The 24,337-nt window shown below is 40.3% G+C and overlaps 1 protein-coding gene across 1 annotated transcript in view; it reads right to left on the bottom strand.

The window, feature by feature from the left end:
• Nucleotides 1-23,903, bottom strand: part of UBE2N (ubiquitin conjugating enzyme E2 N) — a 35,968-nt gene extending 12,065 nt beyond the window's left edge. The window contains exon 1 of the mRNA XM_019446426.2: nt 23,691-23,903. Coding sequence (XP_019301971.1) covers nt 23,691-23,720 — 30 coding nt within the window. The 5' untranslated portion in view covers nt 23,721-23,903. The remainder of the gene's footprint in view (nt 1-23,690) is intronic.
• Between the last annotated feature and the right edge of the window lie 434 nt (nt 23,904-24,337).

Here is a 24,337-nt window from a genome sequence, read left to right as displayed (position 1 = left end):
CCTGTTTCTATATAGTGAGAACTAAAATTATGAGTGATGTATTAGCAAAAACCAGTGAACATGTACTTTTTAAAAAATTCAGCATTTAAGTTAGAAATTACCTCAATTGTGGGTTTCTTTCTTAAACTTTTAACTGGTTACTTGAAGTTGATAATTCATTTTAAGGCCTTTATGTGTAATTGTAGCCATTTGTCTACAAACTCATCTATTAAGCAATAGTAAAATCCCCCCCATTCATTCATATCTTCCCTCCCCTTCCTGAGTGTAATGCTGAAACTGGGAGCTTAAGAATGTGGAAGTTTGAAAATAGAAAAACTTATCTATAGTCACGTAGAAGGAATGCCTGGCAGCATGAGGCAAAATGAGGTTCAAAATGGACCTTCATCATTCCTTTTAACAACCTGACAAGCAAAAGAGCCTTGTTGTGAAATAAATAATCCCCTAGCCTTTATGGATTCCCAGCTCCCTCAACAGCAGCTTTAGTCTCACAAGATTTCCTAGCTGTCTGCCCAGCATCTAAGACCTAGGCTCAGTCAAAACCTGTGTATCAAAGCTAAAATACACAAGAAAGATCCACTGTGGAGTAGTTACCTTCAGACAGCAACGGAAGGGGTTCTAGAGTAGCATGCTGTACTTGGCATCTGCAATCAAACTGCAGAGTGTGATGCATACAATGCTGGCAGTGAAGTCTCCACCATGATGGGATTCTGAGCCTCGGGATCCTGAATGCCTCGTTGGCACCTTTGAAGATCATGTGAGGTACCTAATAACTCAATAAATACTATTTCCATTCAACCTAGCCAAAGTTGACCTCCACTGCTTGCTAAAAATACAAAGTCTAAGCTAGACAGAGAAGAAAGTGAAGAGAAGGTAAGAATTAATAGACTAGGGGGTGGGGTGTGGATGAAGAGGTTAAGAAGTGAAATATCTCTTCGGGATTAAATGAGATCAAAGGAGAGCACCCAAGTCGGCTAATCTCTTTATCAAAGAACTTCTACCTAGTATAACAGCCTTTAAAGAGGGAGCTAATTTCACATTAAGAGAGCCAACTTCAACTAGACAGTCTGGTACATCTACTGGGGAAAAAACTTGGAGCTAGGACACCTACTAAATTAAATCCCAATTCTAACTGTACCAATTTGTTACCCAACCATACAAACTCACTTACCTCCCTAGCCTTCTAAAAATGTAGTCCCTTGAACATTTCAAAGGTTCTCTCTAGCACTAAAATTGATTGGAAATTTTATTACTGGAATGGGTTAAATCTTACTGCTATATACCTCCTTCCAGTAGAAGGTCCCTTTTATAATACTCTTTAACCTTACAATTACTGTTCAATATTTTGACCTCCCTGTTGAGGGAAGAGGTATTATGGACTGTATCCCCAACATCTACACCAATGCCCAATATCTAACTAAATAAAGAAGTTTGTTGCTAATGAGACCTGCTTTTTTCCGAATTATTTTTCACCTGCTTACTAAAGAAAAATACAGTATCAACTTAAATAGGCTACACTCCTAATAGCCAAAATCTAATTAACGTTTTAGTATGTTTATATTTTATCCTGATAAAAATAAAAGCCCTTAAAAACAGTTTAATATTTTTATACTTTTTCGTTTACTGTGTCACTGCATCCTGTTCTCCTGGTTGCTTTACAGGTAAATTAATCAATAATCTTTGCCAACTGTATGGCATAAATAGGCACTTTTACTAGCCTACAAGCTAGTGGCTACACTTGTACAGCTACCATATATCACTTACCTAATCCCTGATCACTAGTTACATCAGGTTTCAAATGTGGTAATCACAATAAAACTTAACTGCTAAATGCCTTAGGTCTCCACTAAAAGTCCTACACTTACATTAACAGACAAGAAGATGGACAGAAGCAAAAGCAGTTTGAATTTTCAATGAGGCAAACAAAAACAAGTTATAGTTGGTCCAGATTTGCATTCTTAATTCAATTGTGCTGACATAATTTTGTCCAAAATCCAAACCACAGGAAGAAAAAATTATTTTTTTCACATACTGCATACTAATTCTGAGATAAATTAGGAAGCGATCAGATATTAGGATTTCTGTCTCCCCCCAAAACAAGCATCCCTTAAGAAGCCTGCCACACTGCACAACTCCAAGAGAGGACCATTCACATCACAATCTGTATGAATAGCACCCCCTGAAGCTGTGCAGGGCAAGATCCTAAATACTTTGGATTAAAGAATAAAACTTCAGTTTAGCAGCTGTACAAATCAGCTTTATTGTTATCTATCTCAGGGAAAATTGATTATACTAAAATCAAAACAATTCTAATAAAATCACAATGTATTATTTACCTCAAATATACCATTTCCCTACCCACTGTTGACAAATGGGCATTGACTGTGCTTTATAAAGATTTGTCCCATTTCAGGGGATTATGTTTAAGGTCATCTATTTTATGGAACTAATACATAAATGATGAAGTTTACCCACACTGAGGAGATACTCATTCTTTCCCAATTCACAGTGAAGCAGCATCTTTGCAAATCAGAAAGCAGTGATAACACTATAATGCTCAGCATTACGATAGGCTCTCCTCTGCACTCTAACCCTCTCAACCACCCTAAAGCTAGACTAATGTATTAAAGAGATAAAGAAGTAGAAGTCAAGTAGGCTGTACAAGCTAGTACTTGGCACAGCTGTAAGTCAAGCCCAGAAAGCCCAGCCCCCCATCCTGTGCTCCTACCACATATATCCCACACACCTAGTTCCACATACCCAAAATCCTTCTGCTATGGAGAATTAGCAAATAGATCTAAGACATTTAAGACACTAACCATTATTTTGCCCACAGAGAAGCATTTCTACCATTTTGAAAATCAACTGTCACTTAAGAGGTAAGCAATTAACTAGATGCTAATTAAAAAAGCAAGAGTATTATTGGGCAGTAGGAGTGCACTTTCTGCAAAAACTATCCCTTATGCACTTTCCCCCGTCTGACTCCCCAGCTACACTAGTCCCTATAGGTCAAGGCCAAGGTGTAGCATTTGCAGCCCTAATAATGAGCACCACATAGTGTCTCACGTTCCATAGTGGCTGAATGAACATATCTACTACTGAAGTAAGCCCTAGAGAGGAAAAATATACATATATTGACAGGTAAAGGGGGATTCAAGAACTTCCAAAAATGGTAGGCCCAAGGCTTTAAGGAGCCAGACAGTGGCCATAAATGGCCAGGAGTATGCAGAAAAAAGGACTTTTTAAGGCTTTAAACCCAATCTTTATGAACTAATTCATACTTTTGCTAAAAGCCTTGGCCTGGAGCACTTGGGTGGCTCGGTGGGTTGAACGTCGGACTTCAGCTCAGGTCATGATCTCACGGTTCATAAGTTCAAGCCCCACATCAGACTCGCTGCTGTCAATGCAGAGCCCACTTCAGATCCTCTGTCCTCCTCACTCTCTGCCCCTCCCCCGCTCACACTCTTCCTCTCAAAAATAAACATTAAAAACAAAAAAAGAAAAAAAAAAAAAAAAAAAAACCATGGCCTTGATATCTTCCTTACAAGTTGTACACTTAAAGGACCAAACACTAAGCACCAGAGTATCGGGCTTAAGTTTCCTTTGCCCCATTAGCAGCTTTGATGATCTAATAATCATTTTTGTCGAGTTTAATAATGATCATTTGCTCAATACTGGCTGATGTATTAAAGATTCAGTTTTCTACCTCAAGGTTTTTGGAACAATTTGAAATGAAACTTCTCAAGAAACCAAGGTTAGAAATTTTAATGTTTCACACATTACCAATCTAGTTTGAAAATTAAATAATATCAAAAGATCCAGCTGGAGTATATAACTCAGTAGATATTTTATTCTTCTGTGATTTCAGATGATTATTTTGTCCTGTGCTACTGAGCCAGAGAAGGAAATGACCCAGACAACTCAGATTTTAATGTAACTGAAATAACCACAAATTCACATACCGAGGCAGACATATTATATGACAAAGTGTCTGTGTATAATACTGGGTCAGATTCACCCACTTCATGTGGACAGCTAGTCTCTGCAATAATGCAATATGAATGCTGGACTTAGGGTTTGCTAGCAGTGTGAATATGATATCATGTAAAACTGCACCTAAACAACAACAAAATTTCAAACAAAAATAACAAAAGCTTACAAAATTATAAAATAATTGATTTATGTGGTCCAATAGTGGTTTCTTTGAGGAAAGTAATTAGATGACTGAGACACAGAGGTGGGGGACACTTCAGTGAGTATCCTTTTGATTTTGTAACACATGCAAGTGCTACTTACCAAAAACAGCAAGAAAAAATGTTTTTAAAATAAAATCACCCAAGGAAATTGAATAAGCATTTTAAGTAACCCTATTCTGAAAGTGGCAATGTCTCATTATCAAGAAAACCCTTAAAACTCAGAATAGACAAACTTTTTAAGTTATTTAGTGTTGTGGAGAAAACTGGCTCTCACATACATCACTTGTGGGATGGATTACAAACTAACCCAATCTTTAAAATTTCACATCTTGGAATTTATCATAAGGAAACCTGTGGATGTGTTCAAAAGTACACCTCCAGAAATGACCACACCAAAGCCTATGAGAAAAAGATGTTGTTAAAGGTAATGTGTAACACCAAAGAAAGACACCCCCTATATAAAGTGAAACCACACTTCAAAACAGTATAATCTTTTAATTAAGTGTTGTGCTGGGGTGGAATAGTCCAAATCTTAACGAGATGTTGGTTTTACAGCTGTTGTCAAAACTTAAATTTGTACACTTAAAATGGATGCATCACTTGTATGTGAATTCTACCTCAATAAAGTTTATATAAAAGGAAAAAGTGTAGTGTGTGTCTTGAGCATATTGAGGGCAGCAATTGGGTCTTAATTTGGGTAGACAGGGCTCTTTATTCACCTATTTGTTGAGACTTAGAGGCAGGAGTTACACTGATCAAGCAGTTATGAATTTGAGCAGTGGAGCAACACAGGAAGAAAGAAACTAGAGGAAAAACACCAAGAGCCAAGGACATGGCTTATGACCATTGGCTGCTTAAACTCCTAACTCTCCAATAAAAATCACTCAACTTGAGGGGGCACCTGGGTGGCTCAGTCGGTTGAGCGTCCGACTTCAGCTCAGGTCACGATCTCGCGGTCCGTGAGTTTGAGCCCCGCGTCTGGCTCTGGGCTGATGGCTCAGAGCCTGGAGCCTGCTTCCGATTCTGTGTCTCCCTCTCTCTCTGCCCCTCCCCCGTTCATGCTGTGTCTCTCTCTGTCTCAAAAATAAATAAATGTTAAAAAAAAAAATTAAAAAAAAAAAAATCACTCAACTTGCAAAATGCTTGCAATCACACAGTGGATTCTTTTATGGAAACTGTTGAAAGGGCTGAGCCGTGTGTCTGAGTTAACAGCAGGCAAAATGAAACCTCAAGACCTTCAACTACTTGATAAATGGCCAAACCTTAGGAAGGATACTGGCTTTTCAGAAGCTAATGAATTAGAAAGCTAGATAAATTTAGTTAGAACTCCAAGGTGTAGGGATTGACACCAGAATTAATCCTTAAAACTGACCTGGTTGTTCACACATGTTGTTTCATTTAAGCCCCAGAACCACCTCTGGAAATGTACACAAGTGACAGAACATGGATAGAAGCCCACTTCCGGTCAAGGGCTCTCTTTACACTCAACAGTCAGAACTTTGAATCCTCAGCATCCAGCAGTGCTTCACTCACATCCACACACTCATGTTAGGTGAACGACAGAGTCAGAACTATAAGGTGTATCAGAGCTACAAATACAAAATGTTTCTTCATTTGTTCTCATAATATACGAAGTGTCCTTAGAGCTGATGCAGAGTCACCAAGGATAAACTGCGGAAGTACCATTTGCTTTGGCATTTTTCTCTCTCTAACCCTGCTTTAACATCCTAGCTTGAAGACACGCAGTTCTGGTCTTTCCTGAGATTTGAAGGTTGGTCCAAAATACAGGGGAAAAGATTCAACTGATTTGGAACAAAGGCACTTCTCTATAGTATATGTTGCTTACTTTTTTAAGGTTATTTATTTATTTTGAGAGAGAGAGCACGTGTGCACGTGCAAGGGACAGGCAGAGAGAGGGAGAGAAAAAAAACCCAGGCAGGCTCTGGGCTCTGTGCTGTTAGCGTGGTGCCCAATGCAGGGCTCAACCTCACGAACAATGAGATCATGACCTGAGCCTAAATCAAGAGTCAGACGCTTAACCAACTGAGCCACCCAGGCACCCCTATATGTTGCTTTTTAAAAATCCTGACTGTCAAATGGTGTGTATGTTGGGGGAGGGGAGTTGCAGCAGGGGTCCCCTTACCCTAAGTGTAATTGTCCTATCTCCCTTCAGATGTCTACATCCCAGCTGGGGCCCCTCAACCCAAGTTTCTAAATTTTAATAATTTCAATCTTTTCTCTGTTTTCTTCCCAGATTTGTGAGTGGTACCTGCTTCCTATTCTACCACAATACCTTAAAGCTCTCTTTTCACCCTTTCAGTCAAGTAACACTTTTTAATTATTATTTTTGATAGAGCGCACACATGCACACACAGGGGAGGGACAGAGAAGGAGAGGGGGGAGAGGATCCAAAGCAGGCTCTGCACTAACAGCAGAGAGCCCAACTCCAGGCTTGAACTCACAAACCATGAGATCATGACCTGAGCTGAAGTCTGACACTTAACCAACTGAACCACCCAGGTGCCCCCTGGTAACACATTTTATCTGTGATAGTTCCCACATGTTCACAGAACTGCCAGACTAAGGATTAGTCCAGCTGCCTGCACACCACTTAGTACCACCCCAACCTCCCACTCCTGCCCTCCACTCTGCAAAGGATAAAAGGACAGCTGGGAAGTAGAAGGGCAGTTATGCCAGTTAAGGAAATGCCAATCCTAGAGGGTGCCCATGCAAGTACTTCAGGCCCCTACATGTTTGGGAGCCCTTCCACTGGATATGAGTAGAAGCCACAATGCCCATATCTAACAACTAGAATCAAATAATCAAATTCAGTATTCAAAGGGTGGTTTACTCAAAAACACTAATTTGAAAATATATGCATCCCTGTTTATTGCAGCATTATATACAATAGCCAAAATATGAAAGGAGCCCCAGTGTCCATCAACAGATGAATGGATATAGAACATGTGGTGTGTGTGTGTGTGTGTGTGTGTGTGTGTGTGTGTGTGTGTAATATTATTAAGCTATAAAAAAAGGGAATGAGATCTTGCCATTTGAGACAATCATGGATGGACCTAGAGAGTATAATGTAAGTGAAATAAATCAGATACAGACAAATACCATAATTTCACTCATATTTGGAATTAAAAAAACACAACAAACAAAAGGCACAAACAGACAAATACAGAGAATAAACTGATGGTTGCCAGAGGGGAGGAAGGTGTGGGGATTGAGCAAAATGGGTGAAGGGGAGTGAGAGACACAGGCTTCCAGTAATGGAATAAGTCATGGGAATAAAAGGTACAGCACAGGGAATATAGTCAATGGTAATGTAATAGCTTTCCATGGTTACAGACTCTAGTTACACTTGTGGTGAGCACAGCATAAAGTATAAACTTGTCCTAGTCACTATGTGGTAACACCTTAAACTAATGGTACATTGTGTGTCAAGTGCAATTCAACATTTTTAAATTTTTTTTTTAACGTTTATTTATTTTTGAGACAGAGAGAGACAGAGCATGAACGGGGGAGGGTCAGAGAGAGAGGGAGACACAGAATCCGAAACAGGGTCCAGGCTCTGAGCAGTCAGCACAGAGCCTGACGCGGGGCTCGAACTCACGGACCGCGAGATTGTGACCTGAGCCGAAGTCGGCCACTTAACCGACTGAGCCACCCAGGCGCTCTGCAATTCAACATTTTAAAAATGTGGTTTACTGGTAACAATGTATAGGTTTCACAGAGGTCAAGACCAACACTATACCAACTAAGATCCACCATTCCTCACTTTTTAAAGCAGCAGACCACAGCTAGATGCCCTTCAGAGAACAATCTGATGATTCGTGCTCAACGCAAGCCATACCCAAATGTGAACAACCCAATTTCATAATCTGGCAAGATTTCTGAGATTCCCAACCCCTATACGACCAACTTCTCCCCAGCCACACTTCTCCAATACCCCTGACAGAAGATTTAGAGTCCAGCAATACTCTGAGGCAACACCTTCACATCTATGGGAGTCAAATGAATCTACAGAAAAAGGTAAACTGCAGATAACAAGATTAAGAGAATAATCCTTGGGATCTCCCTGCCAGAGGATATAAATAAATATCCCTTCTCAGTCTTTCTCAGTTCCATTATAAAGCTTTTTCATTACAGATAAAAACAAGACTCTGAATACTGAGTGAAATGGGCAACATTTCTGTACTTTGCAATTAATCACATTTTTTCCAGATACTTGTTTTCCAACCAAGGTTGTGGGATTGATTCTACGATATAAGAGGCAGCATGATAATGTGAAACATGCACAATTTTATAATTTTTTAAAATGTTTATTTATTTGAGAATCTGGGGGCAGGGGCAGAGAAAAGGAGAGAATTCCAAGCAAGCTCTGCACTGCAAGGTCTCTTGGTTAGTGAGATCATGACCTGAGCAGAAATCAAGAATCAGATGCTTAACCAACTGAAATACCAAGGTACCCCACCAAGATACCTCATAATTTTATAATTTTAAAGTGAATCTTTGGACTTGGAATACAACCTGTTTGGGGTCTTAGAAAAAAAATAACCTTCTTTCTTCCCCTTTTTCTTAAATTTATTGTTTCTACCCCCCCCCCCACTCCAGCCATACATTTGCTTTCATTTTACTAAAATCAAATATTAAATTATTCTGACTACATATGCCAGCTATTGGCAAAATGAAGTGGCTCACATATACGAAGCAGAAAGAATTAAATATTTTCAGTGCCATAAACAGAGAAAACTAACTATAATCAGTACAAAGAACAAACATACTCAGCATAATAATACTTGTAATGTTTAAAAAATTAACATGCATAAATCATAACCATAACTGGCCTGATGATTCAACTCAAGAAATAAAGGACTACTTTGGAGTAAAGAAGTATGTGTGTGCACGCTAAGAATATTAAAATTGCTATAACTTGATTACTCATAAGGTGGAACATATGCTAGTTTCACTTTCTTTTTTCACTGACAGTAGACTAAAAGAGCTGCATTTTTAAAATACATACCTGTAGGACACAGGGAACGAAAGCCTGTTCACTGACTAGGACTCGGTTCTTGGCAGTCAGGGTCCCACTGCATTCTAACACAGGAAAACCTGCTAAGGTAATCCCTACAATGAGGGGCCAGCATCAGAATTCTCCAACACCTTTGTTTATTGTCCTGTTATGACTAATCAATTATTATCAATTAAACAGCAGAAAACAAAAAGGCTAGTATGTATGTGTGTGAACCATCAGAGCAAGGATCTATATAGGCTTTTTAATAAGTATATATGGTGCTTAAAACTTTGACCCAAGGAGTGCCAAATATTTTATTTTTCCAATGGTTACAAAGAGCAAATTAACATATTTTTTCATCAGCTTTAAAAAAATAAGTAAATCCTGCCATTTGCAACAATAAAATTATGCTAAGTAAGCCAAAAGACAAATATGCATGATCTCACTTATGTGTGGAATCTTGAGAAAGAAAAGAAACAAACAAACCCTAAGTAGAATAGAGGTTACCACAGAGGCTAGAAGGTGGAGGAAAAGGGAAGACGGTATGAATCGGAGAATAAAATTTTTCAAAATAAGAAAAAAACAAAAAGTAAAAATTTTCAGTTATAAGATGAATAAATTCCGGAGACCTAATTTATCACATGTAACAATAGTACCGTATTGCACACTTGGAATTTGCTGAGAATAGACCTCAAGTGTTCTGACCACAACAAAAAAAAATAGCTATGGGAAGACCTACGTTTACATGTTTGTAGTAATCATTTCAAAAGGTATACATACACATATCAAAACACCATGCTGTACACCTTCAGTGTATACAATTTGTAAAAAAAAAATTTTTTTAACATATTTTTTCACTGTAATTAATGACTCAACAACAGGACCCAACAATGGGTTTCCCAGAGTGCCTCAACAGGATCCCAGAAAACAAAGCAAAGAACTTAAATTTGATCCCTGATTTTCTTTTCATGGAACGTATAGAAATAACAGAAAATAGTATTTCTAGTTCTAAACCACAATCTACTTGTTATTAAGAACATTCCCAGGAGAGCAGAGGAAACAAACCCAAACAACACAGAATGCTGGGCAGTCACACTTGATGAGGGATGCTTCCTTGCAAACATGGCATAATCCAGAAGCCAGAAAATACATCATCTTGGCTGGTAAACAACATCACTATCGGAGGTTGTATAAGAAAGAGGAGACAGGAAAGAGATGCCAATGAAATAAGATGAAAAGGCCAGCTGGTCAAAAAGTCATATATGCCAAGTTGAAAAGTTTGAACTCCATCCTATATACAGTGGAGAGCCATATCACATCAATGTTTTTAGAATGATGGTGTGGAAAATGGGGAGAGAGGGTTGGCAGTGAGTGAAGACAGAGAGAGGAGTTCTGAGATTGCAAAAACAATCAGGAAAGGATGAATAAGGGCCCACAAACAAAGACAACTGGAAAGAGAGAAGACAGGAATGGGTTAACAGATGCCAGATACATTTGTCAGGCTGAATCAATCTGCATGTGGAAGAGAAACAAGGGGAGGAAAGAGAAGGAGTAAATCTCATGCAACTGGGTTAATGGTGACATAATAAAGAGAAGAAACACTAGAAATGCTGACTCACATGAGGGGAGACAGCAATATGAATACATTTCATTGTAAAAAAAAAAAAAGTTGATTTTAAAATGTCTGCAACATTATCAACAACAGCCAATAGCCAAACTATGGAAGAGCCCAAATGCCCACTGACTGATGAATGGATAACGAAGATGTGGTATAGGGACGCCTGGGTAGCTCAAACAGTTAGGCGTCCGACTTCGGCTCAGGTCATGATCTCGCAGTTCGTGAGTTCGAGCCCCACATCAGGCTGTGTGCTGACAGCTCAGAGCCTGGAGCCTGCTTCGGATTCTGTGTCCCCCTCTCTCTCTGCCCCACCCCTGCTTGTGCTCTGTGTCTGTCTTTCAAAAAAATGAATAAACATAAAAAAAAAAGATGTGGTATATATATACAGAATATTACTCAGCCATCAAAAAGAATGAAATCTTGCCATTGGCAACAATGTGGATGGAGCTAGAATGTATCATGCTAAGCAAAATAAGTCAGAGAAAGACAAATATCAAATGATTTCATTCATATGTAAAATTTAAGAAGAACAGATGAACATATGGAAAGGAGGAAGAAAAGAAAAAAGAGAGGGAAACAAACCACAAGAGATAATAAGAGAACTCTGAAGGCTGATGGAGGGATGTGGGTGGGGGATGGGCTAGATGGGTGATGGGTATTAAGGAGGGCACTTGCTGTGATGAGCACTTCAATGCAAGTGATCATTGAATTATACTCCTTAAACGAATATTGCACTGTACGTTATTTAACTAAAATTAAAAAAAAAAAAAAAAGGAAAAAAAATGTCTGCAAGACATCTAAGTGAAGATAAAAAGCAGGCAGTTGGAAAGACCTGAAACTCTGCACTAGATTTTGGAATAATTGATCGATGTGGACTGAAACCAAGTTAAGCAAATAAATGTGTTCAAAGGAATATATAATGAGAAAAGGTCCAAGGAGACCCCAAGAGAACATAAACATTTAAAGAGGCTTTAAAACTTTCAAAGTTGATAGGATACAGGCCTGCATATTAGTTATACTAGAAAACTATACATATACTTCAGAATACTGCTTACTACTCAGCATTTTAACATGGGGCGGGGGGGGGGGGGGGGGGGGGGGAGGGAGGGATTGCCTAAGATCCAGTTTAAAAGCCAAAAGAGAAAATCAGTTCCAGGACTATGCGATCATGGCCTTTTCTCACTGTTTTAAATTCTGCCCAAAGGGATCAAATAATCACCAAGTTTTAAAACAGGACTTTGAGGGGCGCCTGAGTGACTAGTCAGTTGAGCATCCAAGTCTTGATTTCGGCTCAGTTCATGATCCCAGGGTTATGGGATCGATCCCCTCATTGGGCATGGAGCCTGCTTAAAATTCTCTCTCTCCCTCCCTCCCTCCCTCCCTCCGCCCCTCCCATGCTTGTTTTCTCAGGGAAAGTAAGTGACTTGGCCAAGGTCACAAAGTTTCTTAATCCTTGAGGTAAGAATAAAAGTCAGTGCTGATCCCTAACCATTGTTCACCAGCATTGGCTTAATTTTCTCAATGTCCAGCAATCAAATCTAATCTTTAAAGATAAAGATTTACTACCTTTGACAATTTAAAAAAACAATAATGGCTTAGAAGGCTCAAGAATATTTCTTAAATGTTCTAAAGCAATGCAGGTTTCAAATGTGACTAGTTTGGGGGAATAAATACAGATTACCTACCTGCTGAAAGTACTGCTTTGTTTCATTCAGCACTGTCATTTCTTAAAAGTTATTAACTTAGGAAACTTCAGCTAAAAATTTTGAAAGGGAATGAAGTACTGACACACACTGCAATATGAACTTTGAAAACATGCTAAGTGAAAGAAGCCAGACACAAAATGCCATGTATTATGATTCCATTTACATGAAATGTCCAGAAACAGATGAAACCAGAGAGACAGAAAGTAGATAAACAGTTCTCGGAGGTTGAAGGAGAAGGGGTGAATATTAACTGCTAATGGGTGTAGGGTTTCTTTTCGGGGTGATGAAAATGTTCTGGAATTAGTGGTTATGGCTGCACAACTTTGTCAATTATTAAAATCACTGAAGTGTACATTTCAAATGGATGAATTTTATGGAACACGAGTTATATCTCAAAAAAATAAATGGAGCATTTAGGTTTTTCCTTCCATACTCAGTAAGATTTTAGTCATTCAACCTATGAACTGAAGACTAAAATAGCAAAAGAAAATGAGGAGGAAATAATTCTGTATTATTTTATTATAGAACATAGTCTATTAATTGAATGTTTATAATGAATACATTCATAAACTAGACTTCTGGAGAAAAAAATTTTTCAAATTAAGACTGCATTTAAAATGTCTGTGGTCCAAGCAAAGAAGTGCTGACTCACATTACAGCTTTAGCACTGCTCAAGTATCTTCCTGGAGATTCTGAGATGCCTAACCTGAAATGACATTCTACTCTCCACACACACACACACCCCCACCTCACTTTTCTACTCAGCCTTCAAATGTGAACTCAAATGTCATTCTAAAAACTCTTTCCCTAAACCAGTCTTGAAGGTTTCCCCACCCCCAAACTGTCATGTCTTTGGCGTTTCCATTGATGCCGTGCTTTCTACAAATGAGAAGGTCCTGGCTATGTGACTTTACTTATATCCTGTATCCCCCACATTCTACCCATCTTTACATTGAAGTGGAGCACACACAAGGCCATTGTACCTGCAAAATGCCCATAAAAACCATCTGGAGATCTTAAAACATAACAACAACAACAACAAACCATGCTAGGCTGGTGTATGTCAAATTTATGAATGCCCCGGATAATTCTGATGTACAACCATGAACTCAGATCATAAACAAGTGTTCACAGAAAATATCTTCTAGTTTCTACACCCATACACCAGCAGCCTTCCCAATGAAACTGGGAGAAGATTCTGACAGGAAACAGGCGAGGTTTGGCCAAGTATTCACTGATCTCCAACGTATCAGTGGTAGGAACCTGAATGGAGCTTGCAGCACAGCTTAACCCTTTCCTGAAGGGCACCAATAAAGACAGGGTGGACAGAGTGCTTTATTTGAAAAAATGTAAAGGCAAGAAACTGCAAGCTTTACAGCTGTAAATCACTGTGCCTCCAACTGTAAAAAATGACTTTTCTAAAAAGCCAAAACAAGAATTCTAGTATATGCAGGTGTGTAGGGAAAATTCTACTGGAACAGCACTCTTCCCTACTCTCTCCAAATGAGAGTGAGGAAAACAGTCAGACACAAATATCCACCGTGGGTTGAAAACACAAAATTCAATTTAATGTATAAATGAGTGTAATAATTCTAATCTATTTTTAGGCTTAATGAGTGAAAAAAAAATTTTTTTTAAGTAGGCTCCACTCCCAGCATGGAGCCCTACGCAGAGCTTGAACTCATGACCCCGAGATGAGCTGAGATCAGGAGTTGCATATTTAACCAACTAAGCCACCCAGGTGCCCCTGGGTGAAAATATCGTTTAAAATTAACATTAGAGACACTATGCTCTGATGCAGTGATACCTCAAATGTATTTTGCTAGTAAGAAATAGCAAGAAAGAAGGGAATAGCTGCTCTTTAGTTCCTTCTCACCAGAACCCCAAACTTCCCCAAATGCAAGGATTCAGAAGGGCAGGAGAGGAATATACCGCCCCAGACCAGAGGCATTCCGTCCTATGTGAAACTATTACTAAACAGGGACTCACTTGTGCAAAAGCCTCTAATTAAACTGCAATAAGGAGACTTCTGATGAAAAAGAAGAAAGCTAAGCACTTAGACTCTGCACATGAACATGTTTTTCCACTTCATCTGTCCAAATGATAAAATATAAAAATACATACAGTGCCAGTTATTATCGAGGGGCAGATAAGCTCTGGCGCCTTCCATCTACAGCACCTGCAGTCTATAGATTTAGACTGCAGAGGTTCGTATCACAGCTCCGCCAACCATTTAACACCTCTGTGCAGGCTTCTATATCTGTAATGCAGGACTAATACTAACATCCATATCATAGGATTGCTGTTGGAATTAAATAAATTAATGCATGTAACATGCTTAGAACAATGCATCATACATAGTAAGTGCTCAATAAAAGATGTCTTCCTTACATAATAAAAACCGTATGACCAATCTCACTTCAAGAACAGTTGCCACACGGCATTCTGGTGAATGATTCATACCCTAAGTCTGAATTTAACAATTCAAAACTTAACAATGCTTTCTTTGCCCAACAGTTCTTGATGTCAACTCTCTACACGTAGTATTTGGACACTAATAGTTCTTGTGGGAACTTGATAATTATATATAAGACCCTATCCATCACACATACTGGATTTCTGGAATATGCTATACTTTTGTGCACTTTCTCCCACTCCCTTTCTCCTTCCAGCTTTCCTACCTGCTATTCCATCTACCCAAACTCACTCCCTCCTTCTCTTCAACTTTAATAACATTCTCTCATCCTTACTTTCCTGGACCCTCAGACTAGGGTAAATCTCATGTATATCTTCTCTCACAACTCACCTCACCTAATTTCTTGTTTCATGACGTGTTTCTTAGACAGGGATTGTCTTTAGACAGGGATGTCTTTCTTGTTCACCTAGCTTAGAGCTAAATATGCATTATGCATTTCAATAAATGCCCATTTAATTGAACTGAAACATGCCTTAAGAATGGATTTTTAAAAAAGGATAATAAAAAGGCAGACAAATTGCAATGTTATGGAAAAATGAAACTCGGTATTGGGCTCTTAAATAGCTTACTAAAGTCACTTTTGTCCCTGCCCTATTTTAAGGGGGTGAAGTGGATGGTAATGTCCTTAAGGGTCATAAAAACACAGACTTTATGGGGACATTTTCCTTAGAATAAATGAAAACATCTTTAAAAGTTGTGAAGAAATAAAGGCACCCATAGTCTCAAAACATAAAAATAACATGTTATGCTTCCTTCTAGTATTTTCCTGGTATTGTACAATGCCTTCAGTTACTAGATTGTAAAGACTTTGAAAATAAAAAACAGATTGGCCCAAAACAGACCAAATTACTGAGAGACACATACTGAAAACTAAGAGTTTAAAATCTCAACAGGAAATAGCCAAAAAGCAAAATATGTCAACATTAGATTCTGAAACCAATGTCTAAAAGCACTTTAGAGACACTAGGCTGGCTCAGTCAATAGAGCATGCGACTCTTGATCTCGGGGTCATGAGTTCGAGTCTGAAGTTGGGCACAGAGATTACACTTATTTATTTATAATAAATAACATATTATATTTATTATGTTATTATATAATAACATATATATAATATGTTATATTATAGCTGAATCCTAATAATTTAGAAACATCTGAGTTGTAGGCCAAGTCAGAATTATAAAAATTTTGATCTCTAAGGATCCTCAGGGGATTTTAGAATAGCTACAACCAGGACTTTAGCAAATATACAATACCCTGAATAGTGTGGTACAGCTCTGAAAGACAAAGAAGTCTTTCTGTTGATTCTCTGAGGGCTCATCCAATCACATAATAGTTTCTGCCACCAGAGATGCTAGGACCAGTTCTCAGACTATGGTGATCTTACATCATATCTAATCCACAAATTAAAGAGAACTATTTAACATTAAAAAAAAAAAAAAAAGTCACTTAGGAAGCATTTTTAGAAATTGCTAAGACTTCAGGTGAAGTTAACTGATTCCCTATTATTCCACCTCCTAATTTATATATTCATGCTGATGTCCTTCATACCCTAAATTTGCAAAGAAAATTTCAACTATATAATAAAATACAAGTCCAACTCTTCTTTCATACAGGAGTATTCTTGATATAAAATTACTACATACGCCTTTCAGATCTATTTTGTTTTTGGAAAATGAAATTATATAGTAATTAGGCACCTGCATCAAAACTGTGATTACTACAACTGTAATGCCCAAAGCCCTGGTGGATGCTATCCTCATCTCCTTGTTTCTGTATTTCTCTAGTGCATACGTATCTGTAACTCATGATAACAGATTTAAATGTTATGTTCACAATCCATACTACCTGAATCTGTAGCACAACTTACTTTCTTCTTAAAACCACTTACACGCAAGTAAACCATCCTATAAGGTATAGAGGGGAAAAGCAAAGATATCAACTTGTAAGCAGAATCCTAGTTATCCAACTTCTTTGCCTACAGACTCATCAGAGAATGAAAACAATCGGCATTCTAACGTGTAAAACTCTATGCCTATGAAGTGGTCACAAGTGTGGAAAAAATTATGAACTTCTGCTAACCAAATGCATATTTCTGATGCCATAATTAGTCAGCATGGTGGATACTCAGGCAATGCTTGATAATCTGACAAAACTCAGTTTCTATTGTGGGAGAGCTGATCAACCTGGACTGAAGAAAGTGCTTGACAGAGAGAAGCTTAAATAACACCAGAGAGGCGCCTGGATGGCTCAGTCAGTTAAGCATTAGGCTCTGGATTTTGGCTCAGGTCATGATCTTACAGTTTCATAGGTTTGAGCCTGCATGGGGCTCTGCACGGACAGCACAGAGCCCACTTCAGATTCTCCCTCTCTCTGTCCTTCCCCTGCTCATGCTCTCTCAAAATAAACTTAAAAAATAAATAACTATTTTTAATTTACTTTCAATTATGCCCACATTTCATAATCAAAACATTAGGCAGTATATTAAACAATATCCTTATAACCTGAAAGTTTAATCACTACCAAAAGTAGTCCAGGGATTCTTAACCTGGAATCCATGGAGACCAAGATGATTTACAAATAAGCTTGTCAAGAATCTGAATCCCAACGCACCTAGGTGGCTCAGCTGGTTTAACGTCCTGACTAGATTTTGGCATACTCTACGGGGCAGAGCCTGCTTGGGATTCTTTGTCTCTGCCCCTCTCCAGCACTAGAATGTGCACACTCTCTAAAAATAAATGAACTTTAAAAAAAAAAAAAATCTGAATCCCCAGAAGTCACCCGCAAAAGTAAGGCTTATTTTCCTAGGATGGTCAGAAAATTCTTAAATTGGGACAACAACCAAAAGAGCCAAGAATCACACTGTTTCTGGTCAAATATTTACTATAAAAGTTTATCAGTTTCCTAAGGATGTTTTAATTACATATAACAAGTCCATCCTCATCACGTAAGGATTTCATGGCTTTTTTTTAAATGGGAAAAAAACATTATTGAACTTTCAAGGCTTAAAAAAAGGGCCAGTTTCCTAAATAATTTTTCTTAGTAAAAACTACCTTATATACTAGAATAGATATCCAATGATCAAATGAGTGGCTTTTAAATAGTGCTGGGGGAGGGGGGGCCTGGGTGGCTCAGTTGGTTAAGCACCATACTCTTGATTTCAGCTCAGGCTGAGCTAAGCATGGAGCCTGCTTAAGATTCTCTCTCTCCTTCTTCCTCTGCCCCTCCCCTGCTCACGCACACACACATGCACGTGTTCTGTCTGTCCCATTCTCTCTCTCTCTCCTCTCTCAAAAAATAAATAAGGAAAATAAACAGTGATAGGGAAAAAGTGACATCTGTATTTTTAAAAATCAAAATTATTAAAGTAAACAGTATACACAACTCAAGCCTAAATGCAGAGTCAGATCACATCAGGTTTTTAAAAATCTGGAACCAAACCTCACCAACAGAAGAATAAAAATCTAATCTAAGCAGGTTGGTTTGCCAGGTTTTAATCAAATAAGTCAACTCCTTGAGTAAGTTAACTACTGTTTCTTAAGGCTATATTTTAGTTTTCATGATTTATTTTGAGAAGACAAAAGAACATCACTCTATTTTTTTATTTTTTTGTTTATTTTTGAGAGTGAAAGAGACAAAGACAGGGCATGAGTGGAGGATGAGCAGAGAAAGAGAGAGACACAGAATCTGAAGCAGGCTCCAGGCTCTGAGCTGTCAGCACAGTGCCCGACACAGGGCTCAAACCCACAAGCCACAAGATCACGACCTGAGCAGAAGTTAGACACTCAACCAACGGAGCCACCCAGGCACCCCAAAAGAACACCACTCTTAACGTAACATGTAAATCTGAAATAAATTTTTGACCAAGGCCACAACGACAGATCTCATTTATCTGCCCCCCAAGTAACTGTAATTCTTTATGACGAGTAGGTTAGGGAGGACCTTTTATTTTAGGTGTCTTTTAATGTGATTTCAAGCTTTAATTGCTCAGTCACTTTGAGAGACTAAAAAAGCTCTGGCCCAGGAAAAGAGAAAAAAGCAAATTCTAAAAATTCTAGCAAAACATGAAACTGCCAAGATTCACTGTAACTCACATGTGTACAAAATACCTCTAACTATGAGACTATTACAGCACTGTTTGCATGCAAATTTGGAGGACAATCTAAAAGTCAGCAATAAGGTCTAACCATACGGTTCCACAAAGAACCCCTTTAAAAAAGGAGTCACCCGGGGGTGCCTGGGTGGCTCAGTCGGTTAGGCATCGGACTTCAGCTCGGGTCACGATCTCATGGTATGTGGGTTCGAGCACGGCATCAGGTTCTGTGCTGCCCGCTCAGAGCGTGGAGGCTGTTTCGGATTCTGTGTCTCCCTCTCTCTCTGACCCTCCCCTGCTCGCTCTCTGTCTCAAAAATAAACATTAAAAAAAAATGGGTCACCTCAAAGATATATTGGTTTGGAGGGAAAAGACTAAGTAAGGTATTAGCAACAGGAGGAGGGGAACAAACCTACTATATACATACTAAGTCTCTCTGTCTTTCTGGAAGAACACAATAAAAATAATGGTTGTCTGGGCAGGAGAACTTCAATGCTGAAGGACAGAGGAGAGTATTAATTTTCTCCATATACCCTTTAGAACCTTTCAAGTGCTGTGCTCTACGTATGTATTCCCTATTAGACAGAATAAAAAATCGACTTACTTTTCAATGAAGTAGAGATTAACTTTTAGCTCAGAGATTGACTTTTAGCTCAGACACTGGTTTAGACAGAATCTACTAAGCAATAACAATGTCAAGTTATGATATAGCCTAACTCTCCTAAAACGTCTTCCAGAAATTAAAGCACATTCATTCATTCAACCAACGGTTCAGTGCCTACCACATCCTTTAGATATTAGAGCAATGCCCAAGTATTCTAAGAATCCCTGTCTTCATGGAGATTTAGTAGGAGCAGAGATAAATGGTATAAAATATAACTTCAAATAGTGATAACTGCTACACAGAGAGGGAAATAAAGGGAATAAAGAGGAACTACAGAGGAGGGGGAGAGGAAAACTGTGTTTTGAGGTGACACGTGAGTCAAGAACTGAACAATAAGCCAAAACAAGCAATGCAGTAAACAGAAGGAAAGCCCTGTGACTGGAACAAACTTAGTCTCTTATTGTTCAGTGTACAGCAAAGCAACAGTGTGGCTGCAGTGGAGTGACCCAAGGAGAGACACACAGGAGATGACCTCCGAGGTAGGAAGATGTAAGGCAGACCTTGAAACTAAGTGGGGGTGGGGGGAGTCCAGATTTTATTCTAAATGTGATGGCGAACCTTTGTAGAGTTCTGAGAAGGGGAGTGACATGATCTGTATTTTAAAAGGTAACACTAGCAGCTGCTTAGGAGGCTAATACAGTAGACTAGGCAGCAAATGATAGAACTGAAAAGTGATTTCAGAGAGATGAGTAAATGTGTCTGATAAAATATGTCTGGGTGGATCAGCAGGTTAAGCGTCTGTCTGACTCCTGATTTCAGCTCAGGTCTTGATCTACGATTTGTGAGTTTGAGCCCCATTATCTGGCTCTGCACTGATAGTGCAGAGCCTGCTTCGGATTCTCTCTCTGCCCTTCCCATGTGTGTTCACGCAGGGCGTGCATGCACATTCTCTCTCTCAAAATAAAATTTAGGGGCACCTGGGTGGCTCAGTGGGTTAAACCCCTGACTTCAGCTCAGGTCATGATCTCGTGGTTCATGATCTCTTGGTTTGAGCCAAGCCCGGCGCTGGGCTCTGTGCTGACAGCTCAGAGCCTGGAGCCTGCTTCAGATTCTGTGTTTCCCTCTCTGCCCCTCACCTGCTCATGCTCTGTCACTCTCTCTCTCAAAAATAAAATAAACATAAGAAAAAAATTTTTAATAAACAAACTTAAAAAAAAAGAATGTACTTTGAAAGTTAAGTGCCTAGAGAATTTGCTAGTGGATTGTATAGGGGAATCTGAGTGGGACAGTAAATGTGTGAAGAGTAATTCAAAAAATCACCTTATATTTGTATAGTTATTTTCAGTTGTCAAGGTATGTTTACATACATTATGTAATTTCATTATAATAAGAGGCAAGGGAAGGTCACACCAGGTCAAAATCCAAGTTCTGCCTCTTGCCAGTTTTAAGGCCCCAGGAAAGTCATTTGAATGATTTCTAGACTATAAAAGGTAGTCTACTTCACAAGATCAAGATCTGCAAGTATCAAAAGGTTCAAGAATTTTGCAAATGTAGGGGTGCCTGGCTGGCTCAGTCAGTGGAGCATGCAACTCTTGATCTCAGGGTCGTGGGTTCAAGCCCCACACTGGGTGTAGAGATTACTTAAAAATAAAAGAATTTTGCAAATGTAGATAATGACCAGTTGGAGGTAAACAGCATCCTATTATTAGCTGTCCACCACCACCACCACCATCACATTCTATATGGAACCTTGTATTGTGGTTGACAAAGAGGAGGCAAACTTATAAAAAAATTTTAATTAAAAAACAAACATTTTTGCACTGGCTGTTATATGTAGGGGATGAATCACTGGATTCTACTCCTGAAATCATTACTGCACTATATGCTAACTAACTTGCGAGTAAATTTTAGAAAATTAAAAAATAAATTCATTAAAAACACTTTTACTGAGTAAAGGAAAATATACATAACATAACAACAACAGGCACTAGGAAAAACATTACAGGCTTGTAATCTTTCCAAGGGATTGGAGAAAACAGTTCTTTTAAGATAAGCTATAAAAGGCATTGAAGTTAAACCACTTAACTTTTACAAGATAAAACTCAAATCAAGCCCCCTTAATAGAGATGTGCTACCCACAAGATACTGTAAAATCATGATCATGAGTTATCACTGTCTTGGTTAAGTAGTAAAATGAAAATACCTAGTGTAAACTAAATTATTGTGTGCCAAATGAACTAAATTATGAGGACCTCAATTCACTGTCATAAGTCATTTCTGTAACTTCATTAAACAAAGTTTCACAGAATTTATTTTTCCATCCAAGGCTTTTGTATTACTGCAGAATATGTCCAGAGTCAAGCAAACTGGAAAAAAAAAATGTTAAATCTTTAATTCATTACGTGTTCTGGAGAATTATCTTGAATATCAATTCGTATTATGTAGTTGATGACCCAAATACAGAAAACAAAAATTTAAATGAGGGATCCTCTATCCCTCATTTTCAACTGGGCCTTAAATAAACATGATGTGGCCACATGAGCAAAACTACATCGTTAAGAACCATCCAGTGCACACAGCAATTAAACTGCCTTGTGCAGAATCTGAGACAAATCCATAATACAACAAATTTCTCACTATGAAGGTTCACTTTATTAAACTCCAGCATACCATGACAATCTACGCTACTTCCCTGATTTCTAAGAATTTCTACCACATAAAACGTCTTATTTCTCCAAATCAAGCACCTTTTAGGTTAGAGATACCCTCGCCATCTCAGATATATTTAAGTGCAATTGCACGAAGCACTACACAATACATCATCCTTCAAAAGATCCTGGGCTTGCTATGAATCTCCCCGCAAACTTTGGAAGAACAAACCAGGCTATGCCAAGGAAACGATGCTGCAAGTTAGTCACTTTAACTCGCATACAGAGGTTCTGAGGTTCTGAGCAATAGAGGTGCAACGAAAATTTTGATTAAAAATGACAAGAAAGTTCAAGGTTTTGTTTTTGTGCACTGCAAGAAATATTGCACATCTGAGGACCTGATATTACGTAAAGAATTTACAAAACAAGTATGTCGATTTCCATGCTTCCATATGCATTTGTCAAAGTGTAGTATTTATAAAGAGCCGAAGAATGGTTTAAAATTAAAAGTGCATAAAATCAAGAGGCAAAGGATTTCAGTCTCCCATACCTGCGCTGCCCCTCCCCTCCCCCAATGCTGTGTTAAACTATTCCCTCTGAGCAAAAACAGCTCTCAGAGTTTGCCAACCAGAGTAAAATCACTTCACAGAGATAACGGGCGGAAACGTATTTAAAAGGGAGGAGATCACGAAAGCGAGGGCAGCGGGACGCGGAGCCCCACGTCCCCGGACCCCAGCAGCCAGCGGCGGACATGTGCCTACTGCTGCAGGACGCGCGGCCCTCCCGGAGCCGCCTCCCGGTGCATAGGGCCCCGCCCGGCCTCATTCTCCTGGTTCATTCATTCTGAATCCGGGGCTTCCGCACCCCCGCGCTCCCGCCCGGCCCAAAAGAAGGCTCCAGGGCTGAGGAGCTGTGTCGGGCCACAGCTCCCGCCCGAAGTCCGGGCCCCGCCGCGATTCCCGCGCGCCCGCGGCCTCCTCCCAGGTGGTCTGAGAGACTGCAGAGGCCCGCACCGGCCCGCACCCGAGACCAGAGCCCCGCAACCCAGCGGCCCCACCCTCCGCCAATGTGCAGGCCGGGCCTTCCCCGCCTGCGGGGCGGCCACCTGGAAGCCCCCGGTCTCCGCCGCCCGGCTGCCCCACCGCGGCCGGAAGTCTCCCCGGAGCCCCCTCCCCAGCGCCTGACTTCCCTCGCCGCCGCGGCCAGACCCTCTCCGCGCTGGCCTCGGGCCTCCCTGCGCCGGCCGCGGGCCGAAGGAAGCGAGGAGCCGCGCCGCCGGGTCCGCCGAGCGGGCAAGAGCAGAGCACAGAGCCGGGGGTTGGCCTGGGCGGTTACCTTGATAATCCTGCGGGGCAGCCCGGCCATCTTGTCAGATCCCGAGTTCGGCCTCTGGTCTCGACTCTGGCTCCGCTCGCCTCACGCACGAGTGGAAGTCCAGGGCTCCACTTCCGGGGGACGTTGCCGCGCCCGCCGCCGCCGCCGCCGCCGCCGAGGCCCCTCGGGAAATGTAGTCCCTGCTCGCGCGCGGGCGGGCTTCCCTCGGACCTGGCCCCCTCCCCCGCGTTCCCCGCCCCAACCCCGGCCTGGGGATGGCGGAAGTGACGAGTCCCGGTGGGGCAGAGAGTTGGGGGAGGCGGCGCCGGGCGGCGCGGAGCTCCGGCGCTCGTGGCGGAGCTCGCCGCGCGGTGGTGGGACTGTGGGGCCGGCGCCCCGCCCGCACCAGTGGGCGACGTAACAGAGGCCCGGGCGCGGACGCAGCCCATTCATTCAGCCGCTAGTTTTTTGGTTCATTCAACGTTCCTGCATTGCGCGCGGCCGCAGTTGGCGCTGCGGTGAACGACTGCGGTGAAGCTGAGCTGCGGACCCCTTCCTTTAAGGGAAGTGGAAGATGGGAACTCAGTAGCCAAACTCGTAAATGCGGGCTTCGGAAGTTATCCGGGAAAACCCTAGCCAGAGAATTTTGATATTTAAATTTTGATATT

Source organism: Panthera pardus, unplaced genomic scaffold (assembly GCF_024362965.1).
Source record: "Panthera pardus isolate Hobbes unplaced genomic scaffold, ASM2436296v1 HiC_scaffold_6, whole genome shotgun sequence".
In the NCBI taxonomy this organism is placed as follows: Eukaryota; Metazoa; Chordata; class Mammalia; order Carnivora; family Felidae; genus Panthera; species Panthera pardus.
The sequence above is the reverse complement of the archived record's forward strand: the minus strand, read 5'-3'. Positions and strand labels throughout refer to the sequence as shown.